At 46.8% G+C, this 20,782-nt stretch overlaps 1 protein-coding gene across 2 annotated transcripts in view; it reads right to left on the reverse strand.

Moving 5' to 3' along the window:
• Window positions 1–20,782, reverse strand: part of ASMTL (acetylserotonin O-methyltransferase like) — a 114,271-nt gene that overhangs the window by 48,980 nt on the left and 44,509 nt on the right. For both annotated transcript variants that reach the window (XM_077294677.1, XM_077294678.1), the window contains exons 4-6: window positions 20,419–20,466; window positions 10,447–10,511; window positions 10,194–10,258 (exon numbers count right to left, since the gene is read on the reverse strand). In XM_077294677.1, coding sequence (XP_077150792.1) covers window positions 10,194–10,258; window positions 10,447–10,511; window positions 20,419–20,466 — 178 coding nt within the window. The remainder of the gene's footprint in view (window positions 1–10,193; window positions 10,259–10,446; window positions 10,512–20,418; window positions 20,467–20,782) is intronic.

Raw genomic sequence — 20,782 nt, forward strand, 5'->3', positions numbered from 1 at the left:
ACTCATTTGTTGACGCAAAGTCTGTGACAGCGATTATGGGGTGAATAGGTTTGCTGCCTATGTGCAACTCTGTTATTGCACTTGCACCTTATTTAATGTATCTTTTTGCACAAAGCGGCTAGGTAGTGGAGTTCTCTCCCCTTTATGGCATTCTTTCCTGCATCCAATTTTGTGACTTAGTGTTGTTATGCAATATTGAACTTATGTGGAGTTTGTGTTAATAAATTTTCTATTTTTACTATACCTGATTGCTCTTATGTTCCTCCGTGTTTGAGCTGGTGAATGATGCTGCACTCTCAGCATCTCATTCACCAGTGCTTTTCAGCCGGGACGGTTGCATCTTGGCACCGTTCAGGTTGAAAACTATTTAGCCCCCAGACATGGATTACAGGGTGGGACAACAACAGACAGGTATGGTATATTGTCGTTTATTTTATTTTATTTTTAATACAGGAGTACGACGGCTTTGTGGAATTAGGCGTCGCAGTAAGTATGGTTTAATTTAGAATATTAAAAGGTGTCCGTGTCATTTTTTCAAATAAAGTATTTTATTCTGGCTGTGTCTTTATTAAACATATAACTATAGGATTAGTAATGGATAAGACACGTCTCCATTACTAAGCCGTGGGCTTGATGTCAATTACAGAGGTGACATCAACCTCAGAAATATGAACCCCACTTGCCACCGCTACAGGGCAAGTCGGAAGAGCCGGGCAAAGCGCCAGAATTGGCGCACAGCTCTTACTATAGCGCTTCTTCCCCGACGGCCGTCCGTGTGGTACTGATGCTGCGTACGGGTGGCACACGGACACGGATATCTCCTGTACCGGTTATTCCGGTACTGGAACTAAACTGACGTGAGAAACCGACCTTGATGGCTGCCACAGGGTACTACACATCCACCTCCTCAAGAAATTCACACCATCCATCTACCCCATGACTCGGATTATTTTCCCTGTCCCTGCTGCAGATAAAGATCCTCACAGCATGATGCTGCCACCACATTTCACTGTGGGCAAGGTGTTCTTGGGGTGATGAGCTGTGTTGGTTTGGCACCAGACATAGCGTTTACCTTGGTGGTGAAAAGGTTAAATTTTGGTTTCATCAGACCACAGCACCTTCTTCAATACATTTGAGGAGTCTCTTACATATCTTTTGTAAAAAATAACAATTTTTACAGTGGGTACGAAAAGTATTCAGACCCCTTTAAAATTTTTCACTTTGTTTCATTGCAGCCATTTGGTAAATTAAAAAAAAAGTTCATTTTTTTCAATGTACACACTGCACCTCATCTTGACTGAAAAAACCCAGAAATGTAGAATTTTTTGCAAATTTAATAAAGAAAAAACTGAAATATCACATGGTCATAAGTATTCAGACCCTTTGCTCAGACACTCATATTTTTTTTTTTTTTTTTTTTAACCATTCAATTTTTATTGAGTAAACAAAGTACAAGTAGAATGCAACAGGGGGAAGGGGGAGAGGGGAAGAGGAAAAACATAGATATATAATATCCACGAACAAAATTGATACAAAAATTACAATAAGTACCAAACAAGGGTGCATACATAGTTATAGTGGCAAATAGTCGGGTCAACTGGAAGGAGCAGGGGGATGGTGGCTGGGGGAGGAAATGAAGGGAGAAGAGACCCAGGGATCCCACCACGTAAGGACCTTATTTTTCTTAGAGAGACAGTCTGCAGTAATCGACTCATAACTAAAGTGTAAATTAATTTTGGAAATTAATTCAGATTTGGAAGGAATGTTAGAAGATCTCCAGTGTTTTGCAATACACTGTCGAGCCGCCACAAGGACATTAGAGATAATGGGCTGAAGAGTAGGTGGAAAGTCTACGAGAGATATACCCAATACCGCTAAGGGTCCAGTTAAGTTAAAGGGGAGATGGGTCACCTCCGCAAGGATCGCTTCAACCTGACGCCAAAATGTTTGCACCAAAGGGCAACTCCACCAAACATGAGCCAGCGAACCAGACATGTTGCAATTTTTCCAACACAAGGGGGAAGAGGACGGGTAGAATTTAGAAAGTTTAGCAGGAGTGAAATACCATAGGAGCTGAATCTTTTTGCTTTGTTCGAGGTGACCAAGGCACGAAGAGAATTTGGAAGGATGGAGCATAGCCATGGTCCAATCCTCTGGTGGGGCCCTAAACGCAAGGGCATCCTCCCAAGTGAACATAAATGGAAGTTTCTCTGAAAAATTATGTGAAAGAAGGGATTTATAAATGATAGAGATGCCATGAGGGATCCAAGTGTTTGGTCTGAAAAATCTGTGGATCGGAGTCTCCACACCCAAAGGGGACACGGCCACACCAAAACAGTTGCAACGCTTGAGGAAGCTACGAACTTGGAAATACTGAAAAAAGGCCCTAGAAGGCAAGTTATAGCGAGCAGAGAGGTCCGAAAATGATCTCAGGCCAGCTTCATCATACAGATCATTCACTCGGTGAATCCCGCAGTCCCCCCAGGTGAGGAGAGACAGACCCTCTATTGCGTGTTCTAATGCTTGAATAGAGATATAGTCAAATATAAAGGGGAGATAAGTAGGGCACAGACTAGCCCAAACTTTAGTGGCGGAGCAAATCGATTTAAGAGACAAGCTACACTTGGGCGGCCGGAGTAAGCAAGGTTCAAGCAATAATTTGAGAGAACTCTTAGGGGCAAAATGTGATTCAATTTGAAACCACTGGAGGGAGGAGTTTCCCTCCCACCAAATTTTAAGGGGTTCTAGAATGGCAGCTTTATGATATAGATGGATCTGGGGGGGCACCAAGGCCTCCCCTGGCATAAGGAAGAGCCATTAAAGAGCGTTTTATTCTATGCGGCTTGTTATTCCAAACAAAACGGTCGATAATAGCTTGAAAGGCAGAGAGGCGCTTAGAAGGGATAGCAAGGGGGAGGCACCTAAAAAGATAAATAAGTTTAGGGAGAATTAACATTTTGGAGATTTGTATCCTAGCCATCCAGGATAGTTGAGAACAGGCAAATTGGTCAATTTCTTTTTTAATTTCACGAAGGGTTGAGTCACAATTGAGGCGAACAATGTTTTTAATACGGGTAATTTGAATACCTAGGTATGTGAAACCAAGTGGGGACCATACAAAAGGGTAAATAGATTGGATTTGGAGTTGGAGAGAGGATGAGATAAATAGGGGGAAAATTGTGGACTTGGACAAATTTAGTTTATAATAAGAGGCTTCAGCAAAATGGGCGAGGATGGAAGACACTGCAGAAAGTGACTCAAGGGGAGCGGAACAGGTCAGCACCACATCGTCGGCGTAGAGGCCAATTTTGTGTTCCCGGTTCCCCACCATTACCCCCTTAATGTCAGGGCATTGCCTCACCACAGCCGCCATGGGCTCCATGACTAAAGCGAAGATGATGGGGGAGAGGGGGCAACCCTGCCGGGTCCCATTTGATATAGAGAATATACGGGATTTGAAACCAGCCGAGCGAACCGAGGCACAAGGGTTGGAATATAAAGCCATAATAGCAGAGAAAATCTGACCAGTAAGACCAAATTTGTGTAAAGTAGCTGCAATATAGCCCCAGTGCACTCGGTCGAACGCCTTCTCCGCGTCGAGGGACAGGAACACACTGGGGCACTTCCCCCTCTCCACCACATCCAGCAGGTCAATCAGGCGTCTCGTACCATCTCTGGTCTGCCTGCCCGGGACAAACCCAACCTGATACGAGTGAACCAAGGATGGGAGTACTAACAATAACCTATTGGCCCAGATTTTAGAATATATCTTTACATCGCAATTTAAAAGGGCAATAGGGCGAAAATTGCCAGGGGAGTTCATAGGTTTCCCAGGTTTAGGAAGGGTCGATATACACGCCTCCAAACCCTCCCTCTCAAATCGCACCCAAAGAGCGCCAGTAGTTAAATAAACGTAAGAGAAAAGGGGAGAGGATAGCAAGAAAATGAGAATAATATGAAAAAGAAAAGCCATCCGGGCCCGGGGCGGAGCGTTTCTTGGCCTCTTTGATTATTTGGGAGATTTCTGTTGCCTCTATAGGCGCATTAAGGAAAGACAACTGTTCCGAACTAACTGTAGGGAGGTTCGCTTTACTCAAAAAGGCGTTAATTGAGTCTCGAGAGGGCTGAGGAGTATTAACATCAGAGTCTAGGTTATATAATGAAGAGTAATAAGAGGCAAATTCATCAGCGATATGAATTGGATTATAAATCCGAGAGCCATCCGATTTCAGAAGATAGGGAATTTTGGAGTGGGCTTCTTTTTTTTTGACGCGTTTAGCCAATAAAGCGCCTGCTCTGTCACCCATGGAGTAGAATTTGGCTTTCGATTTCCTGAGCAAATTTTCTGCTCTATGGAGGAGAAGCTGGCGGAGGTATAGGCGTGCATTAGAAAGACTGGAAAATAGTTGAGGAGAAGGGTTGGACTTGTGGAGAGATTCCAGCCGGGTCACCTCAACCAAGGCAGATTGAAGATTTAAATTATACTTGCGTTTAGCTGTTGCAGCCATCTTAATAAAGAGACCCCGAGCCACTGCCTTGTGGGCGAACCAGAGGGAGTCCTCACGTACATCCGCTGAGTCATTAAAGGCAAAAAATTCCTGCAAGGAGTTTTCAATTAGAGTAGAGTTCGCTTGTTCAGAAAGAAGGTGGTCATTAAGGCGCCAGTGTGAAGGAGGTCTGATTGCAAAGGGGTCTTTTAGGGAGACCGACACAGGTGCATGATCAGACCATGTGATATTACCTATATTTGCAGATGTGCAGTGAGGGAGGGCGACGTCGTCCACTAAAATATCATCAATTCTACTATAAGAACTGTGGCGGGGGGACCAAAATGTGTAATCTCTCTCATTACAGTGGAGATATCTCCAAATATCGTGAAAATTGTTGGAGTTAATTAGCTGGGCCGCATCACCCCTAGTCACAGCAGCCGAAGAGCAATCTAGGTTCTTGGATACCGGGATATTAAAGTCTCCGGCCACTAACTTATAGCCGTGTTGACAGTTACTCAAAATTTGAAATAGATTATTTAGAAATTTGATCCGACCAAAGCTTGGGCCATACACAGAAGTAATGGTATAAGGGGTATTGTTGAGTAAACATAAGATTATGATGTATCTGCCCGCCGGGTCGGCTATAGAGTTAATTAGTTGAAAAGAGTTAGCTTTGCTAAAGAAGACTGCCACCCCAGCTTTTTTGACCTTCCCATTCGCAAAAAATTGATGGGGATATAAATTCGAATACATTCTAATATTATCCCGTTCTAATAAATGAGTCTCTTGCAAACAAATAATATCATGTTTGGATTTAGCGAGTTGACGCCAGACTATAGATCTCTTACCAGGGGAGTTGAGACCGTTAACATTAATAGAATATAAAGAAACACTCATTGTAAAATGTTACACAATTTGCAGAAGTAGACATGCAAACCTATACACATAACGTAGATATCGATACGTCGTGGGATATCCAGCAATATCAGACTGAAATGGGGGGGAAGGGAGGGAAGAAGAGGGGGGGGGGGGAGGGGAAACGAACATCCAAACATTTAAACAAATGGACACTCAGGGATAACCTGATTCCAAGGTGAAAATAGAAAACAGTTCACCTAAGGGGCAATAAGCTGAGGGAATTCCCGCCGGGAACCAGTATCAGCAAAAAATCAGCAAACAAAATAAGAAAAGAAAAATCAGAACTTTGCGGGAAAGAAAGAAATTAAATTCTTCCAGCCAGGAAATGGAGGATAGAGACACTTCAGGCAACCTTCCAGTCTGGGATGATGTGGCGCCTTCGGGAGTTAGGACCTCCAGGCTTGAGGGAGGAAGAGGCAGGAGCAGGTGCAGGAGGATCAAAACCCCACTGGGATAGGGTCTTGGCTGCTTGCGACGGGGATAGGCACGTGGTAATCGAACCGTCTTTGCGGATGCAGAGTTTGGTAGGGAAACCCCAGCGGTATAAAATGCCCTTTTCCCTCAGGATTGAAGTAAATGGAGAATATGCCCTGCGGAGGGCAAGAGTCCCCGGGGACAGGTCAGGAAAAACAGCAATGGCGGCAAAACGTTCAGGCAGCGAGGGTTTCAGTCTCAATGCTTGCATAAATTCCTCTTTCATAGTAAAAAAATGGATACGAGCCAGTACATCTCTGGGGACTGCAGGATCAAGGCCCGAAGGCTTAGGGATACGATGAATACGGTCTATCACAATGTCCTCTTTGGTATAAAGAGGGAGGACAGAAATGATGAAGTCTTGTAGATAGGCTTTGAGATCATCAGCCCCAACTGTTTCAGCAATACCTCTGAGTTTCACATTGTTTCTCCTGGACCTGTCCTCCAGATCCAGGGTTTTAGCATGGGCTTTGGTAACAAGCAGCTGCAGGTTATCATGAGCCTCCCATAGGTCATTGTGAGAAGACACTAGTTCGGCCATTTTATTTTCAAGGTGATCCGTGCGGCCTCCCAATTCCTCCACCTCCCCCCTGAGATCTGCCATCATGGAACGCATATCTTCCTGTATAGAGGTGCGGAGGTCTCCCAGCATGTCCATGAGTAGCGAAGCTGTAACAGGGGCCTCAGAGGGATCCGCCGCAGCTGAACTGGAGGCAGAAGACTGGGAGCCCCGGCGCGCAGCTCTAGAGGATCTCGGGGATAGCGGCGCCATCTTGGATTTCTGAGTCTGCTGCGGGGTTGCCGCAAAGAAATCCACAATGCGCCTGGCGGGGTCCCCTGCGGTAGCTTTAGATTTCCCCATGCACTCACCGGACGGTCAGGGGTACCGTATTTTCCGGCGTATAAGACGACTTTTTAACCCCCGAAAATCTTCTTAAAAGTCGGGGGTCGTCTTATACGCCGGGAATCGACTTGTACGCCGGTGTATATGGTGGGTGGGGAGGGGGAGTGATCCTGATGACGAGGGGGCGTCTCACAGGAAAGTGAGTAATCCCCATTACCTTATCCTAGCGGTGCAGCGTGGGGGTGTCAGTGCTGGGAGCGGCGGCGGCTGCTGTGTTCTGGTGCGGCGGCTCCTCTTCTGTGTGGGGCCTCTGTGCTGTGAGGTGGCGGCGGCAGCGGCGTATCTTTATCCAGTTGGGGCTCCTCCGGCATCTCCTTAGCCCTGGAGGCCCCGCCGCAACTCCATCGGTGCAATGTGGTGGCCTCCGGGAAAATGGCCGCTGCTCAGATTCAGATCTCGTGTCCCGAGATTTCGGGACGAGATCTGAATCTGAGCAGCGGCCATTTTCCCGGAGGCCACCGCATCGCACCTATTGAGCTGCCTCCGGGAAAATGGCCGCTGCATTGCACTCATGGAGTTGCGGCGGGGCCTCCAGGGCTAAGGAGATGCCGGAGGAGCCCCAACTGGATAAAGATATGCCGCCGCCACCGCCACCGCCACCGCACAGCACAGAGGCCCCACACAGAAGAGGAGCCGCCGCACCAGAGCACAGCAGCCGCCGCACCAGAGCACAGCAGCCGCCGCACCAGAGCACAGCAGCCGCCGCCGCCACTCCCAGCACTGAGACCCCCACGCTGCACCGCTACGATAAGGTAATGGGGGATACTCACTTTCCTGTGAGACGCCCCCTCGTCATCAGGATCACTCCCCCCCCCCCCCCCCCAAAAGGCACATATTCACCGGCCCTATAAGACGACATAGGGTGTATAAGAAGACCCCCGACTTTTAAGAAGATTTTATATTTTAACTGGTAAAGTTGGGGGGGTCGTCTTATACGCCCAGTCGTCTTATACGCCGGAAAATACGGTAAGTGCGGGGAGTTTGGGAGAGAAAGGCGCCGTCTGTGTGCTGCTGTGTGCCGGTTTATGGGTCCTGGGAACGGAGCTCCCGCACTATGCGACCTGCATCCTCAGAAGCTAGGCCACGCCCCCCAGACACTCATATTTAAGTCACATGCTGTCCATTTCCTTGTGATACTCGACATGGTTCTACGCCTTCATTGGAGTCCAGCTGTGTTTAATTAAACTGATAGGACTTGATTTGGAAAGGCACACACCTGTCTATACAAGACCTCACAGCTCACAGTGCATTTCAGACCAAATGAGAATCATAAGGTCAAAGGAACTGACCAAGGAGCTCAGAGACAGAATTGTGGCAAGGCACAGATCTGGTCAAGGTTACAACAGAATTTCTGCAGTACTCAATGTTCCTAAGAGCACAGTGGCCTCCATAATCCTTAAATGGAAGAAGTGTGGGACCAAAAGAAGTCTTGCTAGACCTGGCAGTCCATCCAAACTGAGCAATCGTGGGAGAAGAGCCTTGGTGAGAGAGGTAAAGAAAAACCCAAGATCAATGTGGCTTGACTCCAAAGATGCAGTAGGGAGATGGGAGAAAGTTCCACAAAGTCATCAATCACTGCAGCCCTCCACCAGTCAGGTATTTATGGCACAGTGGCCCGACGGAAGCCTCTCCTCAGTGCAAGACATATGAAAGTCTGAATACAGTTGGCTAAAAAACCCATGAAGGACTCCCAGACTGCTGCTCATCACCTGCCCAATACAATTCCAACAGTGAAACATGGTGGTGGCAGCATCATGCTATGCGGGGTATTTTTCAGCTGCAGGGACAAGACGACTGGTTGTCATTGAAGGAAACATGAATGCAGCCAAATACAGAGATATCCTGAATGAAAACCTCTTCCAGAGTGCTCTGGACTTTAGACTTGGCTAAAGGTGCACCTTCCAACATGCCAATGACCCTAAAGCACACAGCTAAAATAACAAAGAAGTGGCTTCAGAACAACTCTGTGACCATTCTTGACTGTCCCAGCCAGAGCCCTGACCTAGACCCAACTGAGCATCTCTGGAGAGACCTGAAAATGGCTGTCCACCAACGTTCACCATCCAACCTGACGGAACTGGAGAGGATCTGCAAGGAAGAATGGCAGAGGATCCCCAAATCCAGGTGTGAAAAACTTGCTGCATCATTCCCAAGAAGACTCATGGCTGTACTAGCTCAAAAGGGTGCTTCTACTCAATATTGAGCAAATATGAATACTTATGACTTATGTGATATTTCAGTTTTTATTTTTTAATAAATTTGCAAAAATAACTACATTTCTGTTTTTTCAATCAAGATGGGGTGCAGAGTGTACATTAATGAGAAAAAAAATGAATTTTTTGAATTTACCAAATGGCTGCAATGAAACAAAGAGTGAAAATTGTTATAGAGTCTGTATACTTACTACTGTATGTGTAAGTAAAGGCTTTTTTCTGGCCACTTTTTGATAAAAGGCCACCTCTATGAAGTGTAAGGCTTATTGTGGTCGTATGGATATATACTCCAGTCTCAGCTTGGGAACTATGCAGCTTCTTCAGGGTTACCTTTGGTCTCTGTGCTGCCTCTCTGATTAATGCCCTCCTTGCCCAGGCTGAGAGTTTTGGTGGGTGGGTCTCTCTTGGCAGGGCTGTTGTGGGACCATGTTCCTTCCATTTGAGGATAATGGATTTTGTGGTGCTCCGTGGAATCTGAGATTGGGATTTGTTTTTGTTTTTTTAATAACCCAACCCTGACTTGTACTGCTCAACAACTTAGTTTGGAGATCTCCTTGGTCTTCATGGTGTTGTGTGGTTAGTGGTGCCTCTTGCTTAATGGTATTACAACCTCTGTGGCCTTTCAGAATAGGTGTATATATACTGACAGACCATGTGACACTTAGTGAAATGAAGTTCACCTGTGTGCAATCTAATCATGTGACTTACAGAATGGCTTGCACCAGAAATTTTTAGGGGCTTCATAGCAAAAAGGGGTGAATACATATGCACATACCAATTTTTAGTTACTTGATCCCATACATTTAATGTTTGCCTATATTTTCTTCACTTCAAAAATATAGGTTGTAATGTAAAGAAAAAAGGAGAAAAGCCAAGAGGAATGAATTCTTTTGCAAGTCACTGTAGCTTTTGCTATTTTAGATCATTTTAAGAACAAAATGTTATGAAGGGATTGTCCATTCCCAAAAGTATGAAAGTGTACAACATTTCAGTACAGAATGAACATGGCTTATTTGTTGTACACCCTTATCACAAGCTTTCCTCCCATCGAAGAGACTGGTGGTGGAGGCTACGACACAATTAGAAGTTTGCTCCAAACAGGATACAAAAATGAAAATGCCGTCACATTCTGCCTATAAAATACATGATTGCTTAAAAGCTTAACAGAAATCTCGCACAGACACCCCAAAATACCTTCTTGACTTCGGCAATGCACAATTACAACTCCTGTGAAGACGCTATGTTCTTTACCACTCAGCCTGTAAGGATATGGAGAAAGAATTGTTATTGTTACCTTTCCTTCATCATTCAGAGAACGGACAATAGATTTACAAAGTGCGGGTTAAGCGTTTGCGTATTTGTCGTCGGCGTGACATGTGAGCGATTATCATGCACTTTATTACAAAATGCAAAGTTAAATCAGCTATTTACTAGAAAAGTCTCCAACCTTGATAGCATATTGTAAGCGTCTTGTTTGTCAAATGGCTTTTCAAGGATTGTGTCTTCCAGAGTCTGTAAAGAAGAAAAAAAAAAAGCGCACAATGCCATTATAAGACGCCACGTACGCATGCAGAACACAGCGGCATTGACGTTCACAATAATGGGAATGGCTGTGACGTAATCCAATTATCACACTAATACAATGGGGGAGCCCACAGATGTGGGGAAGAGGGCACCTACAATAGAAAAGTCTGCCACACTATGCAATAAGCGCAGATGGGAACTAAGGCTTTCATTCACTTGTGGTACATAAACATTCCCAACCTAGGCATGGCATAAAAACCTGCTTAATCTTATGTTTGACTAGGACATTTGTGATACCTTTCCATTCAGAGGACCAGCAACTTAGCTGAGTAGTACAGAAGGGAGAAACAAAAAGCCATGTCCTGGGCCCAGACCATATACTGCACTTGTCATCTCCGAGACCACGACATCAGCGACTAGCGAAAATAGCGATTTTTGTGTACTCCCCGTAAAATCCTTTTCTCAGAGCCAATCATTGGGGACACAGACCATGGGTGTATGCTGCTGCCACCAGGAGGCTGACACTAAGTATTACAAAGAAAGCTAACTCCTCCCCTGTATACACCCTCATGCTGGCTCCCAGAGAACCAGTTCTTGCTTAGTGTCCGTAGGAGGCACACGGACAGGTCTGCTATTCAGACCCAAAACGCTTTATTATTTTACTTTTCAATTTTGATTACCTTTTTTTATTTTGATTTTTTTTCCACAGACGAATGGGGCGACGGATCTTTTCAAGGTTCCAATCTCCCCGAACCATCAACAGGCGAACACGGAGCGTGTTGCCTCTCCGTATCCTCTCTTGCGACGTGCCACACCTGAGCTGATTCTTAGGGGCGAGCAGGAGGAGATCAATAATAACATGTTATACTCGCATGTCAAATTACAGAACAAGCACAAAGCCATTAACAGGGTGGGTGCTGTGTCCCCTAATGATTGGCTCGGAGAAAAGGATTTTACGGTGGGTACACAAAAATCCAGACCATGGGACGTCCTAAAGCAGTCCCTGGGTGGGGACAATATAACAGATCAGGCCCTGCGTAACCGCTATCTAAGAACGCGCTACCGGGGCCTGCAGAGTCCACCTGCCCAGACTCACATCTGCGGAAGTCTGGGTGTGAATATTGTAGCGCTTCAAGAATGTGTGCGGACTAGATGAAACTGCAAACTTGTCGACCTGCTCTGACGACACCTGGTGCCTAATGGCCCAAGAAGCCACTATCGACGAAGTGGGGAGTGCCCTGATCCCCAATGGGATAGGCTGACCTCTGACGCGGAAGGACCCTTGGATAGAGTAACGAATCCACCAGGCTAACATGGCCGATGAAGCAGCTAAACCCTTCCTGCAACCATCAGGAAGGCCAAATAAAGTGTCCAACCTTCGGAAGGACGCCGTCCTCGATATGTACCTTCTCAGAGGACTCACCTCGTCCAGAGTATGGGGAACCCATTCCGTTTTGTGGACTGGTGCTGAACAAGACGAGGAAAAGAGTCTGAAAGGACAGAGCCGCTAGCTCCGAAGACTCGCCTGAATGACGTGAAGGCATAGAAAAAGGCGACCTTCCATGACAGTAGAGTCTGTCCGGATCAAAAAGAGAGTGCTGTAAGACCCCGCAGGACCATTAAGGTCCCAAAGATCTAACGGTAGGCGATAGGGAAGAACAGCATGGGAAAACTCCCTGTGAGAAAGTCCCAGTTTTGTTGCAATAAGACCGAAAAGGATAAAATCTAGACTTATAACGATCTGAGCGTCAGGCCTGAATCTAGATTGTTTTGAAGGAAGGAAAACTAAAAAAGGGGGAAAGGTATCCGCGATCTCTGCCCCAAGCAAAATGCGTACTGAGGCGGGCTTACAAGCACTAGTCACTTGTATTGTGAGAGTCTCGCCTGGGTGAGAACCGGTTCCTGGAGAGCAGATCTGGACGATCCGACAACCGCCAGAGAAAAATCGGCGACGAGTTGTGCTAGCTCCGCAAACAAAACCTGACGTGGTCAGTGCAGATCGCCCAGGGATCACTGGGACCCTTTCTGCTTCCTAAAGACTCTCGGAAGTAGTGGAAGAGGGGTGACGGAACTGGTACCATGGAAGAACAAGAGCATGCACTGCAATGGCTTTTGGATCTCGAGCCCGAACTATGAACTCGAGTACATTGGCATTCAGTCTGGATGCCATCCAATCTACAACTGGAATGCTCCACTAAAGCCAGATCTGTTGGAAGACTACAGGATGAAGTTCCCACTCACTTGATGCAAGACCCTGACGGCTGAAGAAGTCTGCCGTCCAGAGTTCTAGTCCTTGGATGTGTACTGCAGAGATCACCGAGTGATTGATCTCGGCCCATTGGAGAATATGAGGTACTTCAGCTATGGTCACCTGGCCGCGAGTACCTCCTAGATGATTGACGTACGGCATAGCCGTGGCGTTATCCGATTGAAATCGGATGGGGTGACCCGCCAGAAGGCAATAGACCTGCTGTAGGACTAGCCGTACCGCTCGGATCCCCAGAACAATGATTGGAAGACTGGATTCCTGAGATGACCGGAGGGCATTGAGCAGTGTGGGGAACCTCCCCAGGCCAGAAGACTGGCATCGAGTCACTAATAATCATTGAACCGGGAGAAAGGATCTCCCGTGGATGAGGAAGGAGCTCAGAGACTACCCTCTGAAAGCCTGTCTAACCTGCAGAAAACAAGAGGAGCGAAGGGAACTGCTTCCATTGCTGCCACCATTTTTCCTCAGAACCCTCATAGCAAATCGAATGGAATGAGGGGATGAGTAACCAAGTGCGCAAGCTCCCTGTTGAAGGGTCAAGGATTATCCTCACAAAAGGATATCTGCTGGGCTGGAAATGAGGAAGACTTATCTAAGATTATCTGCCAGCCCAGGTGAGAAAGGGTATCGCAAGTGATATAGTCGGACTCAGCGCAGTCCTAGAACGACGGCTAGAAAGTCGACCGGACGAACACGCCCGAGGGTGCAAGATGAACATGACAGCTGCCATGACCCTTGTGAACACTCTGGGAGCGGTAGCAAGGCCGAAGGGCAGGTCATGACCCGAAAATGCTGTTCGCGAATGGAAAAAAAAAAAATAAATAAAATATATATATATCTCTATCTCGGAATGTGGAGGTAAATATCACGAATGTCGAGGATGCCAGAAACTCCACCTTTTTCCATTGAGGCAATGGCCGAACGGAGGAACTGCATCCAAAGAAGGAGCACCTTGTCAAGCTTGTTAGAAGTTTGAGGTCCCGGATCGGTCTTACGTTTCTGTCCCCTTTTTCGGACCAAGATCCCTCAGATCTAGACTGTTTTAGGCAACCTTTCCACTGCTGGTTGGGTTTATAAGAAACATGCGATCTTTTTTACTGCATGGGGAACACTCCCAACTGCTCACCGAATAACCGACCACTCTGGTAAGGGAGTGATGTCAGAGGATTTTTGAAGGTAGAGTACGCTTCCATTCTCGGAGCCATAATGCCCTTCTGAATGTTATGGCATTTGCTGCTGACAGCGAAGCGCAACTAGCCGCATCCAGGAGGCGTGAACCACATAGTCTCCCGCTCAAAAGATTTGATTGGCCAGCTGTACTGTCTTCGGGAAAAGGCTACTGTTGTGAATCAAAGTAGTTAAGGTCTCTCACCAGGAGACCATTACTCTAGCAACCCATGCGGCGGCTAAGGAAGGGTAGAACGCTGAACCCGAGGTCGCAAGAAGGAACGAACCAGATTTGCTATCGAACAGTCTGTGGTATTTTTAATCGATGAACCATCGAGCAGGGATACTGGAGATTCTACCCGGTTAAGCTGCCATGTGGCAGAATGCACAGCTGCATCCAGCAGGTCAGGAAAAAGCCGTCTCTTGCTATCGCCGCTCTCTTTTGAAGGTACAGAGTTAAAATGATGAACCCTCGATCTACCATCCTCTTAACAGGGAAGTAGAGAGGGATCGTCTGCCTTCTTGCATCATCTGCTAAATAGTGGTGATGCAGAGGGAGCTGCTCAGATGCCAAAAGGGTGCCTCTGTACATCCACGGAGTTCAGGTCCCCGGGTGGACAGGGCTGGTTGTTCGGCGTTAGGCCTGACAGCAGAAGAGAATACATGGAGGCGACACGCCATGTGCTCGTCTGTTGATGGTGTGGGGAGATCGGTGCCCTTTAAAGGACCCGTCGTCCCTAAAAATCAGACCAGGTATGGCATCCCACGTTGTAGGGGGGTATAAGTGGAGGGGATACCCCACGTGTTCGCATATTGGCTGAAAGAAAAAAAAGATATCGCGCTCGAAGAGGCTTCTGTCCTGTGAATCGCTTATCCGGATGCTCCCTGTCCGGGTGAATGGCAAATGCACTACGAGAGAGTTTAGTCTCCTTTTGAGGGACACTGCGTGATCTAGAGCAGAACCGGAGTCCTCGTCAATCTACAGAGATTGGTTGATGGTCTAAATATGCGAATCCATCCTTTTCTGAAGCTCTGGCGAATCCAGATCCAAGGCAATATCCGATCCATATTCAGAGTCTTGTTCTCAGCAAATCATTGGTGAGGGAGAACAGGAAATGAAGCTCCCGTTTTATAGATGCCTGTACGTGTCTACACGCCTGTACGTGCCTAGAATACTTGCGGCCCCTGCTAGCCGACGGCTCCCATGTAGGAGAAGGACCATCTATATCGGTCCTGCGAACACTCCGATCCACAGAGGGTTCACGGAGGGATTCAATCTCTTGGTCAGAGAAGCCATAGATTTCGACAGTGACGAAGCCCACTCAGGGGAACTAGATTAGCAGCGGCGGGCTACCTGAGCTCATTTGGGGTGACAAGCTTCGGACTGGTCATGTGCCTTTAAGACTAGGAAATACTGGTTCTGTGCCTTTAAGACCAAGGAATACTGGTCATGTGCCTTTAAGACCAGGGAATACTGGTCATGTGCCTTTAAGACCAGGGAATACTGGTCATGTGCCTTTAAGACCAGGAAAATACTACAGGGGGAAAATGCAGGGGGTGAGAGCAGTACTTCTTTACCCGGGTACTGATGTTGGAGAGTCGTTGTGCCCCTTTAATGTAAATCCGTCACCCCTGTGTGAGCCGGCCTGGTGGACCAAGATGGCCACCGGGAGTTGCAGAGGCGGTAAAGTCTCGCAGAGAGCGAGAGGCGCCAATTCGGGTGGCGGAGCCACAGCCACGATGTGGGCGAACCCTCGTGACTTCCATGAATAGGCCCAATCCGGGGCCTAAATTTCTGCAGCCGGTGGGAGTAATACAGAGGTAGAAGTGAGTGGGTGTTGGTGGTGGCCGAGAAAAACGAGCATTCCCGTGCCAGGCGAGCAGCGCCAGAAAAGTGGGCGGAGCCGCCTTAGCACGCCATAGTGTGGGCGCGGCTTCCGGGATGCGGCCTACACATCGGCTGAAACCGGGGGGCTAAATTGTTGCAGTCGGCCGGAGCGTTACCTCAGGGACGTGGGCCACAGGGAAGTCATGGCTGAGGCTGCCTGTCAGCATGTGAATATCCCACTGCAGAGGCCCACCGCTGACTTGATCCGCTCACCAGCGGTGTCCGTCCCGGCATGGAGCCGCCGCTGATGAGTGGGTTTCAGCGCCGAGGAAAGCGCACGCACTCTACTGTTCTGCTGCAGGTCAGGTATTGCAGCGTGTATGGTGCAGGGATAAAAGGGTAAACCTCAATCCACCATCCCTTTGTTAAGGAGGTGGAGAGGGACCATATGCCTCCTTGTACCATCCGCTTTAACAGTGGAGGTGCAGTGGGGGCTGATCGAACGCCATAGAGAGGGGCCTCTGTACATCCACAGAGTTCAGCCCCCGGGTAGACAGGGCCAGTTGTCTGGCATTAGGCCAGGCTGAAGAAGAGGATACGTGGAGGCGACACTCCATGTGCTCGTCTGTTGATGGTGCGGGGAGATCGGTGCCCTTGAAGGGACCCGTAGACCCTAAGAATCAGCTCAGGCTGAGAGAGGATACGGAGAGGCAACACGCTCCGTGATCGCCTGTTGATGGTTCGGGGAGATTGGAACCTTGAAAACATCCGTCGCCCCATTCGTCTGTGGAAAAAAAAATCAAAATAAAAAAAGGTAATCAAAATTGAAAAGTAAAATAATAAAGCGTTTTGGGTCTGAATAGCAGACCTGTCCGTGTGCCTCCTACGGACACTAAGCAAGAACTGGTTCTCTGGGAGCCAGAATGAGGGTGTATACTGCAGGGGAGGAGCTAACTTTCTTTGTTATACTTAGTGTCAGCCTCCTGGTAGCAGCAGCATACACCCACGGTCTGTGTCCCCCAATGAGGCGAAGGAGAAAATACAGTGAATCAAAACCTTCAATCCATAACATTAAAAGAATGCAAAACCTATTGATGCCAGACTCTACCAAGATTTTTGGCCTAAACCGGTGAGAAAAGTCAAAGGTCAAAGTCTCAGAGTCTCCCAGTCAGAGTATAGCTATTACTTGAGACACTAAATAAGGAGGCCCGTGTATAGCTGTATAGCTATTAATACCTTAGACGCTAAAGGAGGAGGCCCGCGTATAGCCGTATAGCTATTAATACCCGAGACGCTAAAGAAGGAGGCCCGCGTATAGCCGTATAGCTATTAATACCTTAGACGCTAAAGAAGGAGATCTGCGTATAGCTATTAATACCTGAGATGCTAAAGGAGGCCCACGTATAGCCGTATAGATATTAATACCTTAGACGCTAAAGAAGGAGGCCCGTGTATAGCTATTAATACCTTAGACGCTAAAGAAGGAGATCCGCGTATAGCTATTAATACCTGAGATGCTAAAGGAGGCCCACGTTTAGCCGTATAGCTATTAATACCTGAGATGCTAAAGGAGGCCCACGTATAGCCGTATAGCTATTAATACCGGAGACGCTAAAGAAGGAGGCCCGCGTATAGCCGTATAGCTATTAATACCAGAGACGCTAAAGAAGGTGGCCCGCGTATAGCCGTATAGCTATTAATACCGGAGACGCTAAAGAAGGAGGCCCGCGTATAGCAATATAGCTATTAATACTGGAGACGCTAAAGGCGGAGGCCCACGTTTAGCCGTATAGCTATTAATACCTGAGACGCTAAAGGAGGAGGCCCACGTTTAGCTGTATAGCTATTAATACCGGAGACACTAAAGAAGGAGGCCCACGTATAGCTGTATAGCTATTAATACCGGAGACACTAAAGAAGGAGGCCCACATATAGCCGTATAGCTCTTAATACCAGAGACACTAAAGAAGGAGGCCCACGTATAGCCGTATAGCTCTTAATACCAGAGACACTAAAGAAGGAGGCCCACGTATAGCCATATAGCTCTTAATACCAGAGACACTAAAGAAGGAGGCCGCGTATAGCCGTATAGCTATTAATACCGGAGACGCTAAAGAAGGAGGCCCGCGTATAGCCGTATAGCTATTAATACCGGAGACGCTAAAGACGGAGGCCCACGTTTAGCCGTATAGCTATTAATACCTGAGACGCTAAAGAAGGGGGCCCGCCTACAGCTATTAACACCTGAGACGCTAAAGGAGGAGGCCCACGTTTAGCTGTATAGCTATTAATACCTGAGACGCTAAAGAAGGAGGCCCGCGTATAGCTATTAATACCTGAGACGCTAAAGAAGGAGGCCCACATATAGCCGTATAGCTCTTAATACCAGAGACACTAAGGAAGGAGGCCCGCGTATAGCCGTATAGCTATTAATACCGGAGACGCTAAAGAAGGAGGCCCACGTATAGCCGTATAGCTCTTAATACCAGAGACACTAAAGAAGGAGGCCCACGTATAGCCGTATAGCTCTTAATACCAGAGACACTAAAGAAGGAGGCCCACGTATAGCCGTATAGCTATTAATACCTGAGACACTAAGGAAGGAGGCCCACGTATAGCCGTATTGCTATTAATACCTGAGACACTAAGGAAGGAGGCCCGCGTATAGCTATTAATACCCGAGACACTAAGGAAGGAGGCCCGTGTATAGCCGTATAGCTATTAATACCTGAGACACTAAGGAAGGAGGCCCGCGTATAGCTATCAATACCTGAGACACTAAGGAAGGAGGCCCGCGTATAGCTATTAATACCTGAGACACTAAGGAAGGAGGCCCGCGTATAGCCGTATAGATATTAATACCTTAGACACTAAGGAAGGAGGCCCGCGTATAGCCGTATTGCTATTAATACCTGAGACACTAAGGAAGGAGGCCCACGTATAGCCGTATTGCTATTAATACCTGAGACACTAAGGAAGCAGATCCGCGTATAGCTATTAAAGCGAACCAGTCAGAGGTTTTGGCTGATATAAGATACGGCCACTGCCTTTCAGGGCTTTTCTAAGGCATTCTATAGTTACCCAACTACGACTTTGTTGATCTTGGCTTTTACAGCTTTTCCCCAAACTGTTCCTACAAAGTTGGAAGCATACAATTGTCCAAATGTGCGGAAGCATTAAAGTTTCCCTCCAATGTAGCCATGGGACCTAGACCAACCTGCGAAAATTAACCCCACAGCATTATCCCTCCTCCACCAAACTTCACATTTGGCATTATTTAGTTAGGTAGGCAACAGTCTGCCAGCATTCACAAACCACAGACTGATCCATCAGACACAGAAGGAATATTCGTTACTCCACAGAACACTCTCCACTACTCGAGGACAGTGTCGGCATGTGATGCACCACTCCATCAGACGCCGGTCATTCTGCTTGGTGATGCAAGGCTTGCATGACGCTTCACCGCCAAGATAACCCATGCAGTGAGGCTGTTGGTGTGCATTTTTCATACTGATGAGGTTTGGAGATCTGCAGTTATTGAGTCAGCAGAGCACTTGACTTTTACACACTCTTTGCTTCACCACTCCATTGCAGAGTTGCTGCATTTCCTTAATGCTTCCACTTTTTCATATTACCACTCATAACTGAACCCAGGGCCGTAGTAAGCGACCCTGGCAGTGAACTATCGGGGCCCAAGCCAACGCCAGCACTGGTTTCAGCTGAATAGACACTCTCGGCTGAAATATATTGCGGAGCAGAAAACTACCAAGTATCCACACTGCAATCACTATACATGCCACCAGCCAGAGGTTGGCAGCAGATGTTGGCATTGGCCGGGTGGTGCGAACCTTCAGTGTCATGCGCCGTCCGACACTCTGCACCATCTATTGAGTATGAAGAGGACACTGAGCTACATGGAGATGAGGATGGTGGACATTATTGTATGATGGGGACATTATTACAGATGGAGGCCAGGATGAAAGAGAGATTTATAGGATGGAGGCCAGGATGAGAACATTATTACAGAAATGGCCAGTATGCTGGAAATTATTGCAGGATGGGAGGACAGTACTGAAAAATGGATGCCAGAATTAGGGACATAATTACAGGATGGTGGATATTATTACAGAAAAGATATAGTACAGGGGGCATTATTACAGGATGGGGACTAAAATGGAGGACATTATTACAAGGGTCAGTACACCCGACCAACATGTTGGTGAAGGCCCTGGTCTAAACTCTGTACTGGGGCACATAGAACTCTAGTTACAGCTGTGGTTGAATGACGAATATTTAGAAGGGAAGAAACAAACTTACTAATGAGTCACCATATTACAGGACAATGCTTGAAATAAGGGAGCCCTTTGGAATAACCCCATCTCTCCCAAATATTAGTAAATCCAGACTACATGACGACGGGCTGGATTTTATACACATGTGGCAATGGGACTGAATGAAAAACCTGAATTCCATGACTAAGACAGATGATTCTTACTAAATAAATCTAGAAATATAACAGTAGATTCTAATATCAGGAATGTCCTTGTGAGTATCACAGGAAAGGCCCCTTGGGACATAAATACAAGATGATTAAGGGGCACATAGTTTACACTAACTTTAGTCACACTTACCACTATTGTGTCTGCTCCAATGACTATATCAGGAGTTTTCAAGTGTTTCTAAGGACAAAAGCAAAACGTCTTAAAAGTAACTTATGCTTAATTCTCACAGTAAAAAAAAATAAAAAAATTGTTCTTTAAAACATAATTTTCTTTTTTGCAAGTTTGCCTGCTATATCTTTGACTTAATTGTTCTGAAAGGAACAATATAAGAACATTTTTATTTCAATGGATATCAATGTCAGACATTACAGACATTATGGGATGATTCATGTGTTCTCGCCAAATGCAGAGCTTAAATATGGCAAACCCCTAACTAGTGATGAGTGACCATGCTCGGGTGCTAAATGTGGGACTTCGGCTTGCTCAAATAATG

This window comes from Ranitomeya variabilis, chromosome 3, assembly GCF_051348905.1.
Source record: "Ranitomeya variabilis isolate aRanVar5 chromosome 3, aRanVar5.hap1, whole genome shotgun sequence".
Lineage (NCBI taxonomy): Eukaryota > Metazoa > Chordata > Amphibia > Anura > Dendrobatidae > Ranitomeya > Ranitomeya variabilis.